The 25,926-nt window shown below is 39.9% G+C and overlaps 1 protein-coding gene across 3 annotated transcripts in view; it reads left to right on the top strand.

The window, feature by feature from the left end:
* The window catches only part of COL5A2 (collagen type V alpha 2 chain), a 205,954-nt gene that overhangs the window by 146,561 nt on the left and 33,467 nt on the right, over positions 1-25,926 (top strand). For all 3 annotated transcript variants that reach the window (XM_045032274.1, XM_045032272.1, XM_045032273.1), the window contains 19 exons: positions 1,966-2,010; positions 3,326-3,379; positions 4,517-4,561; positions 8,675-8,728; positions 13,271-13,369; positions 14,020-14,064; positions 14,168-14,266; positions 15,766-15,819; positions 17,400-17,507; positions 18,217-18,270; positions 18,970-19,068; positions 20,004-20,057; positions 21,372-21,470; positions 21,591-21,644; positions 21,746-21,799; positions 23,454-23,507; positions 24,094-24,147; positions 24,539-24,583; positions 25,099-25,197. In XM_045032274.1, coding sequence (XP_044888209.1) covers positions 1,966-2,010; positions 3,326-3,379; positions 4,517-4,561; positions 8,675-8,728; positions 13,271-13,369; positions 14,020-14,064; positions 14,168-14,266; positions 15,766-15,819; positions 17,400-17,507; positions 18,217-18,270; positions 18,970-19,068; positions 20,004-20,057; positions 21,372-21,470; positions 21,591-21,644; positions 21,746-21,799; positions 23,454-23,507; positions 24,094-24,147; positions 24,539-24,583; positions 25,099-25,197 — 1,269 coding nt within the window. The remainder of the gene's footprint in view (positions 1-1,965; positions 2,011-3,325; positions 3,380-4,516; positions 4,562-8,674; positions 8,729-13,270; positions 13,370-14,019; positions 14,065-14,167; positions 14,267-15,765; positions 15,820-17,399; positions 17,508-18,216; positions 18,271-18,969; positions 19,069-20,003; positions 20,058-21,371; positions 21,471-21,590; positions 21,645-21,745; positions 21,800-23,453; positions 23,508-24,093; positions 24,148-24,538; positions 24,584-25,098; positions 25,198-25,926) is intronic.

Below are 25,926 nucleotides of genomic sequence, written 5' to 3'. Positions count from 1 at the left end.
TAAATAAACCAAACTGAAAAGAAACTTTTCTGGTCTTCTTTATGTGCAAAACAGGCCCAAACCTGCTTCTTCCTCTTTGCAGGTCAGCTGTAAGTGGATTTAGTTTTAAGTAGTTACTAAATACTGTTTAGCCGGCTAGCATGGATTGAGACAAGTGTGTTAAAGCCACTTTTAAAAAGGGTGCCAGACTCCTTTATTGGTTTTTTTCCTGCCGTATTCATACTAGCCTACTAAATGGTATTGAAACTATTTTAGCCTGCTGAAGGCAGAAACTGCAGATGGTTTGGAACTGTTACCTGGGGGTAAAAAACCTGTTGGTTAAGTGGATATAGAAGAACTGATTTTGGTTACTTTCCAGAATAAACAACCATTTTAAAAAATTGAACAAGTTGGGATTTTTTATGAATCATCAGTTATTAAATCAAAGCACTGCAGATTGGTTTGTCTTAGAATCATAGAATCATAGAAGATTAGGGTTGGAAGAGACCTCAGGAGGTCATCTAGTCCAACCCCCTACTGGACCAACACCAGCTAAATCATCCCAGCCAGGGCTTCGTCAAGCTGGGCCTTTAATACTTCTAAGGCTGGAGATTCCATCACCTCCCTAGGTAACCCATTCCAGTGCTTCACCACCCTCCTAGGGAAATAGTGTTTCCTAATATCTAACCTAGACCTCCCCCACAGCAACTTGAGACCATTGCTCCTTGTTCTGTCATCTGCCACCACTGAGAACAGTCGAGCTCCATCCTCTTTGGAACCCCACTTCAGGTAGTTGAAGGCTGCTATCAAATCCCCCCTCACTCTTCTCTTCTGCAGACTAAATAAGCTCAGTTCCCTCAGCCGCTTCTCATAAGTCATGTGCCCCAGCCCCCTAATCATTTTCGTTGCCTCCCCTGGACTCTCTCCAATCTGTCCACATCCTTTCTGTAGTGGGGCGGGGGCCCAAAACTGAACGCAATACTCCAGATGTGGCTGACCCATGCCATATAGAGGGGAATAATCACTTCCCTCGATCTGCTGGCAATGCTCCTACTAATGCTGCCCAATATGCCGTTAGCCTTCTTGGCAACAAGGGCACACTGCTGACTCATATACAGCTTCTCATCCACTGTAATCCCCAGGTCCTTTTCTGCAGAACTGCCGCTTAGCCAGTTGGTCCCCAGCCTGTAGCGGTGCATGGGACTCTTCCATCCTAAGTGCAGGACTCTGCACTTGTCCTTGTTGAACCTCATCAGATTTTGTTTGGCCCTATCCTCCAATTTGTCTAGGTCACTCTGGACCCTATTCCTACCCTCCAGCGTATCTAACCCCCCCCTCCTCCCAGCTTAGTGTCATCCATCTTGTCTAGACCAAAACATTTTTGCTAAAATTTCCCACTGTTCAGTTCTGCCATTAGTAGCAACAGTAGAAGCACACCCATGTATTTAGGGCACAAGTGTCGGTTGGCATTTTAGCCATGTATACTGTAGCTTAGATTGCTCTCCCTGCCCTAGGGAGGAGGATGTGAACAGTTCTTGCTCATCCACACTGCTGTTGTGGTCAGTCTTTGTCTTCTTGCATTTCCCCACCCACCCCATCCTTGCCAATGCAAGAGCTGACCACAGTCTGGTTCTCTGCAGTCAAGCACACTGACAGTGCTCAATAATAAATCATCATAATTGTAGCAGATTGGTGGGTCAGGCATGAAAATATCTTGGGGAGGAGTGGAAGGTACTATTCTCTAGCTGCATTTGGAAACTTGTGCATTATTCAGTATATCTCTTAGGGATGAGCTTATTCTGCTTCAGTGGGAACTCAGAAACATGGCTCTTCCCATCAGTAATGGCACAGATTTATGTAACTTCCCACACATTGCTATGCAAATTTGTCCCTAATATAGCTAAATTAAACTTAAGCGGTGGTGATAAGAGATGGAGTTTCATTTTCCTCTAACATGGTTTTTTGTGCTTTCATTTGAATTTCTAGGGTGAAGCTGGACCAACTGGCCCAATGGGTCCAACAGGCCCTATAGTGAGTGTTATTTGCAATGTTTGCAATTGGATTTTCTGTTCTGCTTAACGTGTGGCTGTGAGACTGCAAACACTGATCCCTTATTTTTTGTCGTAAGGAGCCTTAATGCATTTAGGATTTAAGTTTTGTTGAAAGCCATGTCTTTCAGAGCTAAATTCTGTGCTGGTGTAAATGGGTGAAACTCCATTGTAGTCAGTGGAGCTATGCTGTGTTCCATTGTTCTCCAGAACTGAGGCCATGTAAGTACTTTGTCAGTAACTGCAGTAAATCAGGAAATTAGTACAAATCTGAATTAGGTTTCGATATGATATTTCCCCATTGTGGTTCAGGGTGATTAACCCCTCTATACCCTTTAGGCCCTTCCTGATTCTTTATATGAAGAGATTTTAATATAATGAAAATCTCAAAGTAGGTCACTTTGAGTCAATAATTGAAATTATTTTAGTTAGAAAAATATTAGCCAAGAAAACTACAGACAGAGGATTTTTGAGTTTGTGTCTAGAATAAACATGTGGGTGAGGAGTCTTTTCTCTCCGGCAATCTCAGAATGCTTTTACTTAGCTGGTATTTAGAGCATCTGTAAAACTACAAGCATTAGTGGAGATAAAGCCATCTGGTTTTGATGTGTTATCCTGTGTCCTGCAGAATGTAATGTCTCTGAAATGGATCTCAATTAGTGAATCAGCCATAGTAAAATGGGATTGAGTTATTGACCCTCAGCGAGTATGTAGGGAATTTAGTCTTTGTGTGGCTGAATTCTGAAATACATCTACAAATGGAAAAAAGAGAAATTACAGAGCAGTTCAGTTCCCTGGGGCAAAACTTGTAAGGCTGACCGAGGACATAGATTTGCTTCAACTTTATGGGCCCCATAGACCATGGTAATCACTAGCAGAAAAAACAGTGGTCTGATCCTGTAACACTTAGTCACATGAGTAGTTCTTAGTCATTCTTGTATTCTCATTAAAAACAGTGATCCTAATCATGCTGTCTTTGAAATGTTTGGCACCAAATTTCATCAGTGGGAGCAAGACTGAACCCAATGGGATTCTTCTTGTGAGTAAGGCTTGTCAGATCAGACTTCATTACTCTATAATTTCTGGAGCAGGAGTGCAATGAAACGTTTTTATTGAAAGACAAAGGAAAAATCAGAGATGTTTAAAAGAAAACTGAAAAAATGCTCTATACTATGGTTATTCTGAAAACAAACAAACAAAGAAAAAACCCCAAGAACAGTGAACTCCTGCATTCCACTTCTTATTATCCTCACACGATGAATATTCAATTAAAGCATTTTTCTGTTCTCTTTCCATAGGGTCCTAGAGGAATGTCAGGAGAAAGAGGACGAATTGGACCACAAGGTGCTCCTGTAAGTGGATTTGAGGTTTTGCTGCTGTCTGTTAGCCCTATTGCTCTGCTTTACTTGTTTTATCTAAATTACAGTCATATTTCCTTTTTCAAGTTTTGAGCTTGCACAGATTTACTACTGAGTGGGTAATTTACTCACTCTCATGTTCACATTTACCCCCTCCCCCAACCACAAGTAGTCCCTTTATAATCCAAGGCTACTGCAAGAACTGAGAAGAGATTTGCAGGATCACAGCCTTAATTTACATTTTAAAAAGCAATAACATCTGTAAGTTAGACATTAATTGCTATATTTCATTAACATAGGTGCCAAGAATAAACTGGATGCAGGGGGTGATTCTGAGCAGAACTGTACAAAATTGTTAAATATGTTCACAATGTTTTTCATCAGTTTTGTGACCCAGAAATTACATTTTTTGTTTGTAAAATTTCTGTGAAAAAGCCATTTTTACAAAAACTTGCAAAATTTGAAATTGTATATGTTTCTGATGCAAATTGATTTTCAGTGGGGAAAAAAACCCTCAAAATGAAAATTTCAAAAGTAACCTTATTTTAGTTCAAAATAGAAAAAAATGGTCTCCTAAAAACAAAAAAGTGAACTTTCTTAAGTATTTTGTGGTATGGGATCATCTCTGAAAAAGAAATGCAAACCCTTCATTTCTGTAATTTTACATTTTGTTTCAATTTTTGTTCACATCTCTACTCATGGCACTTATGAGTCTAGTGCAGTGGTTCTCAATCTGTTTACCATTTTGGGCCACATATACAGCTCTCAATGTTTTATGCATCCACACACTATATACACTACCTGTATGGCCCTGAGGCTGTCACATGGGGTGCAGCTGTGTGCTCATTAGGCTGCAAGTGTCCCGCAGGTTGAGAATCATTGGTCTAGTGTGTACTACTCTTCACAGTAACAAACATGAAATCCTGGTCCCATTGAAATCACTAGCAAAAGTCCTGTTGACTTCAACAGGCTGTGATTTCACTCTAAAACTCTTCCATGTCCATTCTGTGATGGATTTATGGCCTGGTATAATTTAAAGACAATTGTAAATTGGCTCCTTTTACAATCACTAATATTCAAGAGCAGAGAATTCCTATAAATGTACGGTGTCTTGTCTATCTCTATGTCTAGGGTGGACGGGGTTCGCATGGTATGCCAGGGAAGCCTGGGCCAGTGGTAAGTTCCTTTCCTTGTTCCCAGCGTTGTGATCTTCCTTTACCTTCAGGCATTCTTTAACCAGAAGGATGAGTAACTGTTGCCGGTTTTTAGTCTGGTAACTGAAGGCAAATCCTAAATATCTGTGCATCATTCCTGATACTGCCACAAAATTATTAATCACAACTGTGGAGATGTGTGCTCTGAGAAATAAACCACTAAGATTTTGCTTCCGCTCAAGTAAGTGATTTTAAGTAGGGACTAGGCTGGTGCTATATTCATCTTCTCGCAGGGAACTGATGTACTGCTACATTAATGCAATGGAACCTAGATGCAAAAAGGTTAAGCATTTTAGAAATAAGTATTATAATAAAGAATCATTAATAAAAAGTTGTCTGTCTTCGCAAATAAAGATATCAAAGAAAGTTATACCAGTTCTCAGTTAGAAGTAATGAATTTCACTAATAACAGAAAGATGTGAATTTGCTACCTCAAATCCATAAGGACTATATATTTTCAAAACTTATAAGGATATGTAGTCCTTTTTTTAGAAGAAGTCATACACTGAGCTGATGAACCAGAAACACATACACAAATATATTACAAGCTGATAAACTGCCTCCTTGAGAGATCAATTTATTATAAAATACTCACATTTATATAGAAGTTTATCAAAAATTAAAATAATAATGCTTTTCAATACATGATTTACAAGTAGTTTTGTTATACAGAACAGGTATTGTAAAAAGTTTTCAGATAAAGAAAATACAGTTTAAATATATTAAAAGGTTAGTGTGGCAGTTAAAACTAAGGATTTTCATATAACAGGTGACTCTGGTCCCAATCCTACAAACACCTATGCACAAATGTTTAACTTAATGCATCTGAGTACCCCACTGAAGAATATCTAGAAGTCAGTGGGTTTACTCGTATGTGTAAAGTTAGTCACATGCATAAGTGTTTTCAGTTTTAGAGCCTATAGTACTGTTTACTCATTTATACTTCCTCACTATTAATGTTTGACAGATTTCCCCTAGACATACACTTTCTTCTTTTTTTTTTTTTTTGCGCTTGTCACTTGACAAAAACATCTACCAAAGTAATTGCCTATTGATACAAAATGTGATATGCCTGTATGCTGAATCTTCATTCAGTCTGAGGCACACTAGTCCAAAGTTACAATTTTCACTGTTTAAGTACATAGTCTTTCTTCCCTAATGATACTGTATAGGCCTTGCATGAACAATGCAACAAGAAGTAAGGAAAAGAGGTAAGGAAGCTGAGATTAACAATGGATAAAGCATAAACTCACAAGTGGCCTTGTAAATAACATTCAGTTTGTAGATTAAGAAATAGTAAGAAGAGTAATGTGTGATAAGCTTGCAGCCACAGCTTTGCTTACAGCTCGTGGACAGTTCATAATCTGTACAGGGATTGGTTACAAAAAATAGTAGGCCAATCATAAAGTTTGTGATACAGCATTTTAACCTATAGTATTAAGTTTCAGTGTGTACATAAGCTGATTCATGATTATGTTTGTTGGAGATGTGGTGCACCCTAGCCTAACCCCCTACATCTGAGCCTGATCACCTCAGATGTAGCTTTATGACATCATATAAAGAAACCTCTGTGACTAGTCTGGGTTTGAACCAAGTTTTTGGATTCATGAGAACCGGATAAGGTGTTCTCCCAGAAGTGGATGAGGTGTTCTGGATATGCCAAGTGGAAACGGTCTCGGAGGGAATCCCAGCATGCTGCAGTGAGGAAACAGTATTTGTCCATGTGTTACACAATAGACTGTACTGTTGTAAACGCCATTAACCAACAATTGACTATGATAGAAGTTCAAGCTGAGAGTGTAGATAGCTGACAAATTCAGTTATCTGGTACATCCTACAGAGAAGGGTGACCACAACTATTACAGTATTTTAAAAATAAAAGATTTAAAAGGTTTTTCATTATTTTAAAACAAGTCTAGAACAGAAAAAAAATTGAATCTCAAAGCAATTCTGAAATTCTAGATGAAGTATAAATATTTCAGTGGACTTCCAACATGAGCTCAAACCCACTGGGCATGACATCTGGTTGGCTAGCATATGTGGTACATTCCCTAGCAATCTCACAGGGAGATGCAGAATGGTTAAACATGATCTCTCTGGAGAAAGTGCTATCCAAATATATGATGAATTGGGTAAGTACAAAGAAATATGTCGTAATGCTAAAATTATCATTGAAACGAGTGAGATTTGGCAGATGAGTGTTCATGACCCAATAAATTGGGATGTAGCTTTTTCATAAATACATTAAATGAGCTGTTACAGCAGTGCTTTAGCAAGTCACTACAAGGTCGCTGGCAGAAATGTTCTCCGTAATTAATGGTCTTTGGAACAGATTGTTCTTACTGTGTTTGTCAGTAGAAGCTTTGTTATACAAAACATTCTTTCTCAGTATACATCATGTTCCCCAAAGAGGGTGAAAATCCAGCCAAAGACAAAGAAAGGGAAATCATTTGGGAATACACAGCTGTACTCAATATTTATGACCACTGTATACTACTATCCAAAGACTATATAATATAGAAGGAGGAGTGTATATCACATCTGTTCAGCCCACCCAGCACAATAGCAACAAAAAAGCAGTATTAGTCTACCACTTGGTTGACTCTACATTATATTGTTACTTTTGGATGCAACTGTGTCAACTATCTTACTCGTTTTGGACCATATACCCCTGTTGATCTTCACACAGAACTCTCTCAGGCAAGAGTGGGATTTCTTCAGTGTTCTGATGACTGTTAACATAATTAGGATATTTTTTTTGAAACATTGGATTTGCATGAACAGATTGAGAGCAATATAGGGCCCAATCTGCACAATCTGAGTTGTAAAGGGGTTATCCCCTATACAGAGAATGCAGGACTTATTGATCATAAAGGGTTTGTGATTGGAGCGATTATGAATATCATGATTAAGGCTAAGATTTTGTTACAGGTATTTTTAGTAAAAGTCACAGACAAGACGTGGGCAATAAACTATAAATCACAGAAGCCTGATCCCTGCCATGTGTTGGGCTGACAGCTGGAGCCCTGCCATGCTCCAGGCTGAAGCCAGAGCCACACCATGTGTGAGGCTGGAGCTGAAGCCGAGAAAGTCATGGAGATCTGTTAAAGTCACAGAGTCTGTGGCCAAATCATATCCTTAATCATGATTGACAGAGATTCTGATACAATTATTAACTTAGTACTAAATCAGAATATAATTAAGATACAATGCTCTATTGATATATAACATCTAAACTTCACTGGCTGAATAGTTTTGTTGACATGTCTGATGGGGCACATTGTTACAAAATAGATTTAATCTTTGATTAGTATATTTAACTAAGTTTTGTTTAGCTATTTGTAATATTGTCTGATACAACATCATCTGTAGCACAATATGCAGAGATTTTACAGATAGAAAGTTTGAGTGGAAAACCAGTGATTTTTTGATTATCTTATCTTTTAAGTACCTTTTAACAGCAGCTTGAGCAAAACGAAGAGGAAATAGTATATTTGTAATGAAAACTGAAACTCAAAAATATTATAATTAAAAACTATCTTGATTACTGTTTGGAAGTTGGCAGATGAACCAAGAGCTGTAACATTGATAACGTCAGTAAAAAAGTACTTAATTCGGTGGTACTCAGACCTCAGTGGTTCAGGAGTCAAATTAGTGATCAACATTATCCAAAAGAGCCAGTGTAGCAAAATGAGTGACTAAATATTAACTATAATTGGTTAATAACATAATAAAAGCATCCTGATTGGTTAATAATTAAATCACACAGTGTTCTAATATCATGTGCTGCAAAGAGACCCATTAAAGAGCCACTTGCTCGCAAACCGCAGTCTGAGTATCATTGACTTAATTAAAACATTACATTTATAAGTGGTATTCAGTTCATAACACTTATGTCATCTACAATATTTATAGAACTGATTTCCTTTTTTTATGAGGCAATATGTTTTGTGACTGGCATTGCATTTCAACCCAGGAACTCCATTTGCATAGGCCTTCATCAGTATTTAGGCTACTAGTTTTTTGATACTGACTTTGGAAATATCACCTCATGTACTTTATTTGTTTTTTGTAGGGACCACTTGGTATAATTGGTTCTTCTGGTTTTCCGGGTCCTCCTGGTGTAAAGGTAAGAAAAGCTGTTTCGTTTTAGTCTGTTTAACCCTATGAATTAGATCTTCATATGCCCACAACTAAAGAGACCACCTTGAACATGTGGAATTCATCTTCACAAATGAAAAGAGGTGACTGTGCATTTCACTTTTAATTAACACCTGGAGATAGACGCTAGAAACAACAGCTGTGATGAAGCAGTAGGCTTTGACAGAATATGGCCATGATCATAGGTGAGAAACTCAAATATAAGTGGGAAAAATGGGTTTAACTGCTGAAGCAACCCTTAGAGAGACCAGATGGGTGAGGCAACATCTTTTATTTGACCAACTTCTGTTGGTGAAAGAGACAAGCTTTCGAGCTACACAGAGCTCTTCTTAATTAGAATATTATGTTAAACCATAAGGTTGTGAAATCAACTAGCTTGATAGAGTTGGATCTGTAGATCCATCCCCCAGGAAACTTAGACAGCTGCAGGAAATAGCAGTTTTAATGTGAATTGGCAATGCACCTAGGTTACTGTGCCATAGAATAATGAACAAATGATCTAAACAAAAGAGGTTGTAAAACAGTTGTGCAAGGTTGGCCTTATCTCTTCTTCCCACACACCACCCCAAACATCCTTTAAGACTCTATAAAAGAGGTGTTTTGGTTCAAAGAATAGGAATAGATAAAAATTTTTCTTAACTTCCATTTGTTAAGAGTGACGATTTTCTGGTAATCCTTATATTTTGGATGACATACACGATATTTTGATTACCATCACAGCATTAATGTAACAATAAAAATCAGCATTTACTTTAGATTGTTTAGAGGCGGGGTTAAACCTCATTTTTGCTTGTTCTCTTCTTATCCTAGTGATGCTTGTTCTGTTTTCCATATCATTTATAATCTGCTGGTGGCATGACATTTAGATACAGTAGAAATTTTAGTATGTTGGTCATGATTCAGCTCTGACTGGTGACATGAGGTTTCAAGGAGTTTCTATATGTTTTTCATATGAACTTTGTAAAAGGAATATGTAGGAGATAAATGAGTAATGTAGGACTAACTCATGGGTTTGCCAGGAGCCTGGTTGAGGGGTACAATGTTGTTGTGTTGCCACAAAAGCAGATTGGAAGGTAGATTGTGACTCCGGCAGATTGAAGGCAAATTGTGACTCCTACAGTCAGCAACTGAATGCTACTGCAGTATCCTAAAGAAAAGGATCAATGACTTCCCTAAGCTCCGCCATCGGCAGGGGTGGGTGAAAGGGAAAATCTTGCTGCAGTAGGAGGAGAGATGGAACGACCCTGTACTCCTCCTCCAGCTCAGCCTCAATGGAAATGGGACACTCAGTTTCCTTACTCAGAGAGCTCTTTAGAGCCACAGTAATGACTAATTGCATTGCCCAAAACTAAGCTGGATCAGGATTGTTTAGGAGGGGCTATAAGCAGTGTCCCCTCTAATTTTTCCCACCCACGTGCGGAATGAATTTTGTTATGTGCACCAGTATGGAGGTGATGTGTGGCACATTGGTGTCCATATTGGTGCACATAACAAAATTCACATTGTGGGGGCAGGGCCGAGGAGTTTGGAGTGTGGACTGGGGCAGAGGGTTGGGGTGCAGGGATGTGAGGGCTCCTGGTGGGGGTGCGGACTCTGGGGTGGGGCCGGTGATGACGAGTTTGGGGTGCAGGAGGGTGCTCTGGGGCTACAGCAAGGAGGTAGGACTCCCCCCAGCTCTCTCTCCCCTCAGCAGCTCCTGGGCTGGGGCTGCAGGATAGGGACCCCTCCTCTGGCTGGTCTTGGACAAGGCTGGGTTCGGGCCGTGCTGCCCCAGCCATGGCTGGATTTGGGCTTTGGCAGGTTGGGGGGCCGGGCTAGGTTGGGACTGGGGGAGGCTCAGTTTACAGGGAACTTAGGCTATGAGATCCTGCATTTATCTGAGAACCTGCCCCAGCAAATCTAATCCTTCAGCTTTGTGAGTTTTTGTGGAAGGCAGGGTATAGTGAAGGGAATACCTGAGTTTTCTTGCAGTGGAGTTCTGCAGCTATAACTAAGGGCAGGTCTACACTAAGGGCGGGGGTCGAACTAGGGTACGCAAGTTCAGCTACGTGAATAGCGTAGCTGAATTCGAAGTACCCTAGTTCGAACTACTCACCCGTCCAGACGCCGCGGAATCGAAGTCCGCGGCTCCAAGGTCGACTCCGCCACCGCCTTTTGCAGTGGTGGAGTACCGGAGTCAACCGCGGCGCTTCTGGAGTTCGAACTATCGCGTCCAGATTAGACGCGATAGTTCGAACTCCGAGAAGTCGAACTCACCGCGTCGACCCGGCTGGTAAGTGTAGACTAGCCCTGAGAGAAGAATATAGCCTGCAGATAATTGCTGGTGATGATGCATAAATAATGCAGAAATAATGCAGAAATAATACAGCTTGACTCTCAGAACCTAGGCTGAGTTTGAGGCACTGTCAGAAAAAAACAAAACAAAACACATTGTTTACATGTAAAGTGAGTACATTTGATATGAAAATCATTGAGAGACAATAAACATGGAACCTCACAATGATCAATTCACTTTAAGGTCTGATGTCTCATTACCTGTCACCACTAGAAATTAATCCTGTAAATGAACAGAAAATCTATCCCTTAATAAAATACCTTTAGAGCTGGAACCCCCCATATTTTATGAAACTATTCAAAGTATAGTCTCAAAGAATGGCAAGGTATTTAAGTTCTTATATACACTGACCAAATGGCATTTAAATCCTCCTGTATGAAGTGCTAAAACATTGTGTCATGGAAAACTAAAAGGCTATGTAAAACCATAATTCACATCTAAAAATTCTAGCAAAAACGTAAAACTAAAATTGTAATAAATATTTTGGTGAGCCATGACACACTGGGGGTTCTGTGTTGAAGTCGTCCTCACAACCTTTGCATAGGATCGATGGATGGTCATCTGCTCCAATGGAAATTCACACCATGCTCTGACACAGTTGCTACCATCTCACTTGTTTTTTTCCTGTTCAATTTCTGACCCTCTTTATTTCTTTTTCTCTTCCTCACCTCATCCTTCTCTCTTTTTTCTCTTCCCCCTCCTCTATGTTTCTTCATTTCTGAGTTTTTCTTCATCGTTTTAAGGTTTTTTTTAACTCTTTTTCTGGATTTGTTTTCTTTCCATCTTAGTTATTGTCATGCTTCTCAAGATGATCATTGTAGTCTTTGTAGGGCTGGGCTGCATTTGTTCTGATGGCTGAGCGGAAAAGGGAGACTTGAGTCAGTGGATAACTGTTTGAGCCTGCAGCCCTGTATGTGAGCTTGCTTTGACAGCATTCAAGGAACTTCTCAATATTTTGCCTCTAGCCATGGGTTTGAAGAAGACCCAGACTCATGCAGTCTCCTCATCCTCCTTTTCCCCAGAACTGTTCCTCTCCTATATGCTGAATCCCCACAAGTGATAGGAAAACTATTATACAGTAAAAACATCTCTCTCTATTAGCTAGGTAGCCAAGCTCAGCAGATGTTATATGTTGTTTATACAGTTGGCAACATTCACAAAAAAAAAATCTCTGGAAACAAGGGTAATACAGCCATCTGTATAATGTATTAGACTAAATTATCCTTTTAATGCATGGCAGAAAAAATAGAGCAATGGCTAAACAAAACAAAGCATCTAAATAAATGTTTGAAAGAGCTGACAAAGGAAGAAGCAATGGGATTTTTTTTTTTAACAGAGGAACTACTTTCAGGATTCGACCTTCAGGTTGTGTAAATTGGTAAAGCTGCATTGAGCTCAATGAAGCTATGCAGATTTACATGTGCTGAGGATCTGCCCTTCAGTCCTGAAGATACAATTGTAGTGTAGCATCAGTTCAGAAAGGCAGTTGGTCCACATAAGGATAAAATTGAGGACATACCAGAGTGAATTACCATACCAGAATAGATCAGTGGTCCATCTAGTCTCACAACTTTTTTCTGATAGTGGTCATTACTGCATAATATATCTGACCACTTTTGACTATAGCAAGCACACCTACCATATTCCTGTGTTTAATTCTTTTTTAATATTAAGAGTTCGTATCAATACAGTACTGTAGCAGTGAGGTCCACGGGTTAGTTTATACTGTGCGAAGCATTTCTTCTTATCAGTTCTAATTTACATAAAGTTTCAAGTCTCAGCTGCAGACAGTGCAAACAAAGACTATAAAATGAACCAATATTGACATGTTGATGGGGTTTTTTTGTATGAGTTTCTTTCTGTTGTGCTTTCCCCCTGTAATATATTGGTGGTGTGTTTTGGATAAATTATACTGGCTACCATGCTGTTTCTCCTCTAAAGGAAAAATGCTTTGTATGTGTATAGACTAGGGGGTAAATTGTGGTTTCAGTTTCAACGCTATAAATCCCGGCAGAATTAGGTTCTTATATGTGCAATACCTTTTTCTAATATTGAAGTATATGGAAGCTTGGATTCCATTGTTACCTATTCCATGCACTATTCCTTGTTAATTATTATGTGCTGCTTTAAAATAAATAATTCAATAACTGATTGTTTTCTCTTGTGAAACATTAGGGTGAAGCAGGTCCAACGGGTGCACGTGGCCCAGAAGGTCCTCAGGGACAAAGGGGTGAAACAGGGCCAGCAGGTCCAGTAGGGTCACAAGGACTGCCTGTAAGTTCAGACTTAGGATGCTTGTTCCATTGACTGCCTGCACACTGTCTACCCAAAGCCAGTGGTACCTTACTATTGGGAGAGTCCTAAAAGTATTTTTAGAAAGGAAATATTTGTCTTCACGTTATTTGTATTTAAAATATCTTTTAGATAGATGACTAAACACTTGCAAATTAAATATCAGGGGGTAGCCGTGTTAGTCTGTATCCACAAAAACAACAACAAGGAGTCCGGTGGCACCTTAAAGACTAACAGATTTATTTGTGCATAAGCTTTCGTGGGTAAAAAACCCACTTCTTCAGATGCAACTGAAGTTTTTTACCCACAAAAGCTAATGCACAAATAAATCTGTTAGTCTTTTAATTTGCAAAAACAACAAGGAGTCTGGTGGCACTTTAATGTTACGCATGCTGATGGAAACTGTGATCCTTTAAGCACTTATGCTCCAGCTGGACTTTCATGCTTAAAATTAAGCACACATGTGTTTGCAGAATCAGAGTCAAATAGTGAACTTTTGTAGTGTCTACATCCTAGGCTTTATTTTCTGCTCCTGAGAGGAGGCACAAATATATATGTCTGACAATGTATTTTCATTCCTCCGTTGATACGTTCATTAAAATTTGTTATAATGATTTGTATGTTGTTTTTAGGGGACTGTAGGGACAGACGGTTCTCCTGGTGCTAAAGGCCCAACAGTAAGTAATCAAATCAACTGTATAAGGAAATTTGGTGATGGATTCCTTTTTTAATTTCGGTGTTTCATGCTGCATCTTTATCACACTGATGTCTCTTTTGTAGGGATCTGCAGGTACTTCTGGCCCACCTGGCTTAGCAGGGCCACCTGGTTCTCCAGGACCTCAAGGCAGTACTGGTCCTCCCGGCATCCGAGGCCAAGCGGTAATAATTTCTTTGTCACCATGGAAATGACAGTATTTAGCAACAATGTAGCTAAGGAAAGCTAATGTAGTGATTAGCAATGAGACTTCTTCATTTCCATGCAATAAGATGAAATCAGTAGACTGCTGTATAACGAGGTTGAGACTCACTGGTGCGGCACCTCCTGCTGGTCGTCCTGGGAATTAGCTCTTCAAGCCCAGAGCACCCTCTGCAGGCTGGTGTCTTGCCTGCCACTGGTCCCCCGTATCCCTCCTGGACCCTGGTGCCCCTCTACATCAGGGTTCTGCCCCAGCAGTAACCCACAATCTGGGTCTCCCCACCCAAGGGAGCCCCCAACCCTCTATCCCCACTTTGCCTCAGTGGCTACAGCCAGTCATCGTCTAGCCCCCGCTCCCTGGGGCAGACTGCAGTCTGTAAACCACTCATCATCAGCAAGGAGGGTTAGGACCTGCTGCCTTTGTCTATCTCTGGGCTGCCCTCCTGCAGCCCCAGTATCTTTTTTTGGCCTTTTAGCAAGGCCTGCAGCCTGTGGTTCTTAATCCCTCTCCAGGGCTACTTTTAACCCCTTTTCTATACATGCTGAATAGGAGTGAATATACCAAGAGTTGGTTCTCATTAATTCCTTATGTGTATTTTGAAATACAGAATTTTCTTTCTTAGGCCCCAGTCTTGAATTTGACTGCAGAGAGGCAGAGACCTGTGCACAAAGCTTCACTGGCTTCAGTGGTCACTGGCCCGTGTGCCTGCCTGCTTGGAGTCACCTGTAGAATCAGAGCCTTAATTAGTATTTTGTATATGTAATTACAGAGAAACAGACATATTTACAGAAAGCATAAACTATCATAAATGTATTAAAATGTTCCTGTAGTTAGTCTCATAGAAGGGAATAGTTTTCTTATCCCAAACGTAGTCCAAAATTATTCAAGAAGTAATTGTGCTTAAATGCTTAATGCTTTTATAAAAATCCTTTGTCTCTGAAGTCTTCTGCAAATTAACCATTAGCAATCTGGTTTGTTTAATCTTCAGCATATACTCTTTCACAGCATTATTAGCTGAGCAATTTTGGAATAAACCAGTTGTAAACCCACTGAATATAATTACCCAATGAAACAGATTGTCATTTACAAAATGTCAGAAATCTGCAGTATATGGGATTGGCTCTTTGGGCTTCTGTTTGTCAGCTGTTGGCCATAATGTGCCCAAGATGGTTACTAAACTAGACAGGAAAATAAGTTACAGTGCTTGGATCAAGTTCTAAGGTTTTTATTCAGGCAAAAATTCTTACTGAAGTCAATGGACTTTGTGCTTGAGTGAGAACTAATTAAGGACATCAGGATCAGGAGCTATTTGGAGTTACCATGTGTGAACAACCTATCTATAGACTAGATTAGTGGAAGCACTGTCACATTTTTCATTTGAAACCACTGTACGTAGGTAACTCAGGTAAAGCTGGTTGAATGGTTTGTGCAGATTAATGGTATTAATATATTTGTTTTCAGGGAGACCCTGGTGTGCCAGGTTTCAAAGGAGAAGCGGGTCCCAAAGGGGAACCAGTAAGTCTTTACATTTTTTGTAATCAAATCAAAATTTAAACAAAGAATGAAACATGCATTGTTGTGCAGAGCACAATACTATATTTATTGAGACGTATCTAGTATTACCTCTCATTATTGGTTTTGACCTGCAAGTAATGGCCATGGAACACCCTGGTCAGGTTCTGTTGTGAATAAGGGGCAGGATAGGTCCTTTGAATCCATGATAAGGTAAATCCTTCAGCCAGTTATCCCCTGGACTTAAGTTTGAGGAGCCATAGCACAACAGAGAAATACAGTATCCCCTGATGCTTTATTAGCAGCCATGGAATGGATCTGCTCCAACTTCTTGGAATTATAAGGAAATCACTGGGCACGGGTGCTCATGGACACAGGGTTGTGTTCTAACAACATGCTTTGGTCCCATATGAGAAATAAACATTTTAAGGAAAGATATTAAAATATGTTGAACAGAACTGAATGTAGCATAGGTTGGTAGCAACGTAGACCACAGCATCTCACAATCTACTCCAATATTGTAATATAAATATTATATACTCTGGGCCGTGTCCAAGAGGAATAAACAAAATTAGCTTGATACAGCTCTGTCCACCCATCAGGGTCCTATTGCTGAGTCAGCAGCACTCTTTGATCAGCAATATCAAATGATGCTGGTAGAGCTGATAGTGTTAGCATGGATGTTTGGACTCTATTCATAGCTATGAGAAGACAAACCATCAACATGGCCAGCACCATCTTGGAGCCATATGAAGGCTGGATGAAAAGATTATTAGCTTTAGCAGAGCCAGGATCAGTCGTAGCTGATTTGGCAATACATTCTTAAGATTCTTGCTCAAGTAAATTATTAGAGAGAGGATAGTAGTCAGCAAAGCTGTTAATGTTGACAAATGATTTCTTGAACACTGGCTGGACTTACTATTATTTAAGGGTGTCTGGAAGAATGTCCTTCTAGAGGGAGATATTGACAATTTCTGTCAGATGTGGGGCTGGTAAATCTCAATTCCGTCTGTCAAGAATGAAAATTGTGTCAGATTCAGAGCCTCTATGTCACTGAGCCAAAGTCCATCAGGGAAGATGGCATGAGGATTCCATGTGCAGAAGCAATGCAGGATTTACACCAGAGATGGATTGCAGAGAAGAGATCTGCAGTGTCAATCAGACAGAAAAATGTTGCCCTAAGTTTAGTATTGTATAGTGTGGATTCCATAACCGTATAGGTTCTTTAAATAATTAAATACTGATTTCCTTAATGCCACTTGCCTAATGATTAATAAATACCACAATTACATATAATTGGATCCTATACAAGGAGTCAAATGATTGTGAGGCACAATGTAGAGCCAAATTTTACCATCCATTTATGGATCACTTCATGTTGAAATACTAGTTGATAAACATAGAAAAAGGAAAATCTGAATGGGAATAATTGCATTTTATAACTGATTTAAAAAAAATTTAAAAAAATCTAACTACCCAATTTTGTTCTTTCTGAAAATGTTTATGGTTCACGTTGGAGTGATTGATTGAGCCGTAAAAATGGTTAATTTGCTTTATTCTAAACAAGCAAATATTTTCAATAGGGTCCACATGGTCCTCAGGGTCCCATTGGCTCTGTGGGTGAAGAAGGGAAAAGAGGCCCTCGTGGTGATCCAGGGTCAGTAGGTCCTCCAGGCCCCGTTGGAGAAAGGGTAAGGAAGCCAGAAAAATAATTATATTTGTTAGAGATGGGCCTCTCTCATGAAAATCATATCTGACCTGGACCTGAATGTGAGCTCCCTTATAGTTTGGGGTGGGCAGAGACACACTTGTCTTTAATGATAGTATATTGACAGCTGTGATTTAGCATTGTTTCTTACACTAGTGATTTTAAGACCTGATTTCTCTGAAATGATAGGATGCTCTCTTTTGTAATACACAGTAGTTTCTTTTCAGAAGTGGCCATGCGAGGGTGAGAATATGAAAATGTAGCATTATGCCTTCCTCATATTGAGTATCATTTACTCCAGTGTTGTCTTGGGTTTTTTATTTGGGGAAGGAGAATGAAGCCTGGCATGTTAATATTACTTTGGAGCTCAGCACATCATATGGGCACTTGGTGTTTAGATATCACAGTGATAGTCACTTCAGAAATATGACAGATAACTTTTCTATTGAGTAGAACCTTGTTACAGAAATAGTGTCATTGATTTCAGTGGGGCTACTCACAGAGCTAAGGTGTAATACTCAGCATGAGTGATGGGATCAGAAAGAGGCCCTTAAATATTTTTCAGTATAAAAGAGCATTTTGAAGGCACATTAGCCAGTTGGAGGACAAGGATTTTATAAGAAAATAAACTGAACTCCAAAACCCTATTGAACATCAGATTATTATTAATGATTTATGATATTTTTGCATAGGGTGCTCCTGGTAATCGTGGTTTTCCAGGTTCTGATGGCTTGCCTGGACCAAAGGTAAGCTGATTTGGGCCAGTTTCCTCCCTTTCATGCCTAAAAAATATATGCAAAAGAAGAATGTAAGTGAATGTGGGAAGTGAGCAGATCTGATGAATGTTTGGAGGCAGGGCCAAAGGAAATGCCAAATGAAGTGGGTTAAGTCTTCCAAACATTCTGAGACCAGGGTTCTAAGTGAAAAACATTGCTCTTCCTGTAGGTCTCAGGCTTTCCACTCTCCTTTCATGTCTCCAACTTGATGCACTTATGCTTGCATCCTGATGTGTAAAAGCCACTGAGCAGTAACTACTTACATTTTACAGTGTCTATTAAGTTAGTATTTGGAGAGGGAAGCATTCCCTGTAAAATAGCTCTTTCTTGACATCTCCACTGAGAAGCCAGGCCAATCCCCCTGTGTGTTGCCGAACAACCATATCGCTTACTGACAAGTGACACAAAGATGTTTTTGTTTATTAGGTCCATCAATTATTACCTTCTATATAGAAGTGCAAGAATTCTAAATTCCTTATGTTAATTAATTCTATACAAGAGATCATCTCTAAATAATGTTAAGGATATGGTTCAGAATACTTTGGAACACCAGTTTTCAAAAATATTGATAGATGCTCTTGACGGAAGATGTATATTTTGCATTTACTTCCTCTTACTATGGTTGTCCAATCTAATGTCTGACTAATAGTGCTTTGATATCTTTTCCAGGGAGCTCAAGGGGAGCGTGGTCCAGCAGGTTCTTCAGGCCCTAAAGGAAGCCAGGGAGATCCTGGGCGCACTGGTGAACCTGGCCTCCCAGGTGCCAGGGTAAGGAAATTATAAAAACATCATGTCATGAATTTGTATAGCACCTTCCATTCCCGAGGATGGCAATGTACTTTATAGGCAAACTGTTATACAACCTCTGTTTATAGAAGCCAAAAACAGGGATCACTTCTTCCACCACTCTAATACCTTCACCTTTGGAAGGGAAATATGGAACCTGACCTTGAGTTTAATGGTTTTGCTCATGTGTAAAGTGAATCACATGAGTATTTTCAGGATCAGAGCCCAAGGACCTGGTTCTGTTCCCCTTGAAGTCAAAGGCAAGACTCCCATTAACTTCAAAAGGAGCAAGGTCTAGCGCTAAATTAGACATAGACAATGCAGTCCAGAGGAATGTAGGTATGTAAAATACGAGGTGTGCAGAAAACATAGGTTGAAAGTCAAATCTTTGTTAAATTGGTTAATTGTTTTTAATGTATTTGTGTCGTGTATGGTGAGCTGTCATTGAAAGATCCTGCAGAAGAAATGTTTGAGGCAGGTTTGGAATGTCCCATACAAAGAAAGAAAGGAAATTCCAAGCATAAAGAGTGGCATGGAAGAATGGTTGAGAGTGGGAGAAATAAAGGGGATGAACTGATGGGAGGCTTGAGAGGAGTATAGACAACAAATGGGAGAGTAAGTCGGAGGAAACAAGAGCAGAGATGCAATTAAAAATGAAATTGTGCAGAACTTTGAAGGTGAGGATGAGCTTGACTTTGATGCAGTAGGGTGAGGGGAAGCCCCTGGAGGGACTCGGAGAGGGGAATAACATGGTCGAGTTAAATGACTTTTCATTAGTCATGCCTCCTGAGTGAAAAATTATTCCAGGGTGATGTTTTGTTACTGAGCACACTTTCTGAACTCATTTACAATCCTTGCCATATTTTAGGATCATATACACAGGTTATATCAATTGTTGTGTTATCCTATTTTTGTAGGGTCTCACAGGAAATCCAGGTGTTCAGGGTCCTGAAGGAAAACTTGGTCCTTTGGTAAGTAGTTTGTGACTTGGAGTGAGGAGGATGTACATAATTATTGGTCCCTTCAGTTGGCACTGCACTCATTTGAAATTCTGTTCTCCTTGAAATTAGCCTTTTACTAATCCATGGTTTCATAGTCTCTCAAGGTGCATAGGTCCTTCTAAATGCCAGCAAATGGAAGGCATTTAACATCTAAATGAGTCAGTGCAAATCACTTTCATTAGGCTTAATGTATCATGCAGTATATGCTCAGTGTTGGCTATCCCAAGGAATTTAAACACTTGTGAGCTCAGGTTTGTTGGAAAGAAATATTTTTTACATAATTCCCATAATTACGGGCTAGCTCCAATGTGTCTGTCTATAATTGCATTGAAGATGTTTGAAAGCTAGAATTGTCTCTTTGACATATACTTAAGGACATTTTTAATGGAACAGCCACAATGGGAAAAATAAAAGAAAGAAGAAATAAAATAGAATATATAAATATTGTACAAATACTATTAAGACTGTAAGTGGATAACAATACACTAATTGCTAATGGTTGGAAAGTTTTAATATTTGAAAGGGTAGGTTAACATTGGCTTAACCAACCGGAAAATGAAAAATTCTAGCACTAAGTTTCACTGTTGGATACACTAGAGTTCAAGTAATCCATTTTTCAATACCAGGGGCGGCTCTAGGCATTTCGCCGCCCCAAGCACGGCAGGCAGGCTGCGTTCAGCGGCTTGCCTGCGGAGGATCCGCTGGTCCTGCAGCTTCGGTGGACCTCCTGCAGCCGTGCCTGTGGGAGGTCCGCCGGAGCTGCGGGGCCAGTGGACTCTCCGCAGCCATGCCTGCAGGAGGTCCGCCGAAGCCGCGGGACCAGCGGACCCTCCTCAGGCAAGCCGCCGAAGGTAGCCTGCCTGCCGCCCTCGTGGCGACCGGCAGAGCGCCCCCCGCGGCTTGCCGTCCCAAGCACGTGCTTGGCGTGCTGGGGCCTGGAGCCGCCCCTGTTCAATACGCTTGTACAAGTCCTCTTTCCTATCTGTTCCTTCCTTTTCACAGATGACTATCAGGCAAACAGCATGGAGCCAATTATTGAGCTTGAAGAGAATAGACCTATCCAGTACTTTGATACCATTTTAAGGCAACTGTTCCCTCAAAATAGCCTAACGGTCCAATCCAGCTCCTATTACAATAAATTGAAAGACTTATATTGCCTTCATTAGGCACTTGCTCAGGCCCTGACAAGAAGTAGGAGTTAGCTTTTTATTGGTGAACAGAAGCTTATGGGAACACAGTGAAGAATATTCGTAATGTGATGTAATCAATTATTTATATTTCTAGGGTGCACCAGGAGAAGATGGACGTCCAGGCCCAGCAGGTTCAATAGGAATTAGAGGTCAGCCAGGCAGCATGGGGCTTCCTGGGCCAAAAGGCAGCAGCGTGAGTACAATGTTTACTAATTGGTATCTAATTATCTAGCTTGCCTTAGTTTCAGAGCTAAATATGTTTTTAAATGGATGAAAATATTGGGTAACTATAGCAACTTTCCCCACAAATTAGGGTGATCCTGGAAAACCTGGAGAAGCTGGTAATGCTGGTGTCCCAGGTCAGAGAGTGAGTATCATTCTTATTCTTTATATTGATTACACAAAAATATGTTTATTTGTCATGTGTGTGCACTATACAATTCCTCTTTATTTGTTGTTTCACTGTAGGGTGCTCCTGGAAAAGATGGTGAAGTTGGTCCTTCTGGTCCTGTTGGTCCACCTGTAAGTCAGTTTTTCAATATACAGGATTATCTATTTGTCTAATTATATTGGCACCCATCATTGTACTTTCTGAGCAGTCCCCAAGAGTAAAAGTGACAGTAAAAGAGTTTTTCTTTATTGATTTAGAAACCATTCACATTCTGCACTGATTTTTGCCAAATAAAGTCAAATTTCATTCTGTTGCTCTTTAAAGCAATCTATAAATCGTTGAGTTATTTTTAATTTCAGCTTTATTAAGGCTGACAGTTTAACATTATCCCTGGAAAAAATATGAGGGTTTCGTAAAGTCTACATATTCTCACCCTTTTGCCTTTCTTCCCTGGTGGGGGTGAACATTTGAACTCATGTTATGCCCCTCCCACCTTTTCCCCCTCGCCTTATGCTCTATTTTGGATAATTGATTCTGCCACCCATACTTACTGTATTAATGAAAAATTACCACTTAGCTAGTTGCATTGGTTTTAATGGGACTACCTGTTCAGTAAGATACTGTTTGCTGTGAGTAAGAATGGCAGAATCTGGCCCTGGATTAATTTAATGTTGAATATTTAATTACTTTATCAAATAAAATAATGGTCTAAATAACAACACACCATTAGAGTTCAAATTCCAGATGAAAAATTACTCGAATAATCTATCCAGCTGTTTAGTTCCATGTGTCAAAGAGAGTTGAGAGCTTTTTAATTTTTTTTTTTCAAATATGTAAACACCTTCAGATTTTTGTTAACCTCCTGAGAAAGGAGTATATGTTAAAATTTTCTGCTGTTTTCTTTAGTGCAGTGGTCCCCAACCTTTTCGTCTGGCAGGCACCAGACGAAGGACCGTGGCGGCGGTGGAGCACCATTGAAATGCCGCTGAATTTCGGCGGCATTTCGGCGGTGACGCCTCTCGATGATGTCACTTGTCGGCGGCAAGTGGCGTCATCGAGAGGCGTCGCCGCCAAAATGCCGCAGAAATTCAGGGGCAACGCCTCTCAATGACACCGCTTGTCAGCTGGCGGCATTTCGGCGGATGCTTCACCGGACGCGGGCGCACCACGTTGGGGACCCCTGCTTTAGTGCCAGAAAGAAATGTGCATACAGCATATTAAAACTGAATTCTGTGTATTTTCTCTAGCTGCTTTTCTGTTGTTGAAATGTTGATTAATGAGCCTCACAAGTGAAAAATGCCTACAAAGAAAAATGTATTGTACTCTTCAAGTAAATATTGAAAAATATCTATTTATCTATCCGTCTATCAGTGTACATTTGCATAGGCTTCCAGTTGTCTTGTTTAACACCTGTTGATTCCAGAGACACAAATATACAAAAAAAATTCAAGAATCAATTTTCTATTATGTATACTAAAAGAGGTATATATCTCTATTAAAATTCCTTCTACCAAATCACAAGGGGCAAAATTCTCAGCTAATGTAAATAGATACAGCTGCCGTGAGTCCAGTGGAACTGAGTTCATTTATAGCAGCAGTTAATTGATCTTAAAAAGGTACTATCTGGTCTTGACTAAATTTCATTTTTCAGCTGAAATGGTGTAAGTAATAATAAGAAGAAAAAAGTTGGAAACGTAATCTTTTCCCATGAGTACAATCAAGCAGAGAACATGTAAGTGGAATCTGGCCATGTCCCTAAATTGTACAGTTTTTTCTTTTGTCTAGGGTCTAGCAGGAGAAAGAGGAGAACAAGGCCCTCCAGGTCCTACAGGCTTTCAGGTATGTGTAACAAGAGTTCTTTTACATAAATAAATAACACACCCTTTTTTTCTTTGTAATGTACAGAAATTTGATAAAGTGATGTTAAACAAAGGTCTCTAGAATTGCTCAGACTAATTAGCACATCTCACGCACTTTCAGCAGCTACATTATTAGCCATATTAGTTTTTGTTTAAAAGGTTTAAATACTATTTCTGTATGCCACGGATCATTGTAGCCCAAGGAGCCTGCCTAGGTTTGTGGAATTGAAGATTTTCAAAGCCAGCAGATATCCAAGAGTTGAACAAATCATTGGCTTTGATAGTGATGTTGACAGTGGAGTCAAACCACTATCTCTTTGTATCGAAAGGTCTTATACATCTGCACTGGAAACTCCTATTACATGCATAAATAAAGAGATGCTGTCATCTCTTTTTATTATGGAGGGAAATAGTTTGATGCTTGTGTATCAGTACTTATCTAATTACTTCTGTTGGTATCTTTGAAGACATGATCCAGTGGACATATGAAGGCACAGGTCTTATCCTTGGTGTCCTGTTTAAATTCTTCCACATGCACAATGACCTTTCCATTTATTTTCTTTCAGGGTTTGCCTGGGCCACCAGGTCCTCCAGGGGAGGCAGGAAAGCCTGGAGATCAGGTAACTTCTTTTGTAACATAGTGAGTGTTTGCCAGGTTTTTCTTGCTTAATAAAATGACTTTAACTTCTTTTCCTATTTGATGTATTCACTTTCCAGTCCTCCAGGGGCTATATTCTTCCACTGACACACAATGAGTAATATCTGCAAAGCGTCTATGATGACTACTCATTGAGTAAGATGCTACTCAGCATGAGTAACGGTAGCAGAATCTGGTCCTCTGACTGGATTAGACTATCTCTGTTCAACATGGAAAATCTGCATTCAGAACCAGCCATCGACATTCAGACTACATAGAACTACTGAAATGAAAATGTTATCCCCTGTTTTCTATACCTACCAGCATGTGGTATATAGTGTTTTCCTTCCAACTTGTATTTCTTTTCTCACCAGGGTGTTCCTGGAGATTCTGGCGCTGGAGGTCCATTAGGTCCAAGAGTAAGTATCTTCTCCAAATACTGGCCATTCCTAGCAAGCCTCCTGGGTTCCATTATGACACTGATACGCTGGGCAGTCTTGAAACATATAATTTAGCACATTTGTGCCTCAGTTTGCTTGTTATTAAAACGATTATAAACGTATATCCATTTTTACTCATGGTTGGTGCTATGCAGCTAATCAATAACAATATGCTCATAGTCCTTAGTATTCTTGTGAAGCTCTGTTAAATAATGTTTGTAATGCATTTTGAGATCTTTGGAAGGAAGGCACTCTACGCTGCATAGCATGTGCAAATAATCTTATTATAATACTGTACCATTTTATGCACCTCAAAAGAGTCTTTTATTATGGCCAAAAGAATATACTTGGGTTTGTTGTTTGTTCAGCTCAGCATAAGCCATTCCTGAGCAGCTCTTTAGTGCAATAGTACCCCATGTTCAATGCGTAATTGATTTTTTTCTGCCAAATGGATCTGCATACGACCAGATATTTCACATATAACTGTTTTATAGGGAGAACGTGGCAATCCAGGGGAGAGAGGAGAACCAGGGGCAGCAGGACTTCAGGGTGAAAAGGGTATGGCTGGAGGACATGGTCCTGATGGTCCAAAGGTAAATTACACAAGAAATGTGTATTGATTTAGTGATTTTATTTAAGATTCTGTTCAGCTGTAATGTTCTCAAGAGAGAGGCATCTTGTTTTCCTGAAGGCTCCAAGAGGACAACAGTCTTGCTATGTTAATCGAAGATATTCTAGTAGAATAACACCAATATAATGAGGGACACTAAAATATTGTTGAGAAATCAGTATTTTCATTCAGTGTATACAGACAAAGCTCCTTAAAATACAGGACTAAACATTTCTTAAAACTACCAGTGTGGTTTGCCTATTTCAGTAGAACAGTATGAAACCATTTATATAATATAGCGCATTCAGTGGTGTAAGTACAGTAAGTAACCGGGCAGCCCATCTCTGTTGCTATGGATACTTTGTGCTGCTCCACCAGCACAGAGTAGCCCTACAGCTGGTGTAGTTGGTCAGGAGAGAATCCACCCATATGAATTGAGATCCCTTGGGAGTATAGAGCTGCCATAGCAGACCCTGTACTACCATGTTCGTTACAGAGGACATAAGAGGCACAGCTTGGAGGAAAGAGAGCACAGCCAGGATATCCCTGCCCTGGACAATCCCCAGGTCCAATAATTGGCCATTGGCAACTAGTGTAATGAAGACTGATTTTATTTATTCCATGGAAGCTGTCCAACATCCAAGGATTCAGTTTGAGAAGATTACCTAGAGCCACTTTAGCATCCCTCCTTTATCCCACACTCCCGCGGCCC

Source organism: Mauremys mutica, chromosome 10 (genome assembly GCF_020497125.1).
Source record: "Mauremys mutica isolate MM-2020 ecotype Southern chromosome 10, ASM2049712v1, whole genome shotgun sequence".
Lineage (NCBI taxonomy): Eukaryota > Metazoa > Chordata > Testudines > Geoemydidae > Mauremys > Mauremys mutica.
The sequence above is the reverse complement of the archived record's forward strand: the minus strand, read 5'-3'. Positions and strand labels throughout refer to the sequence as shown.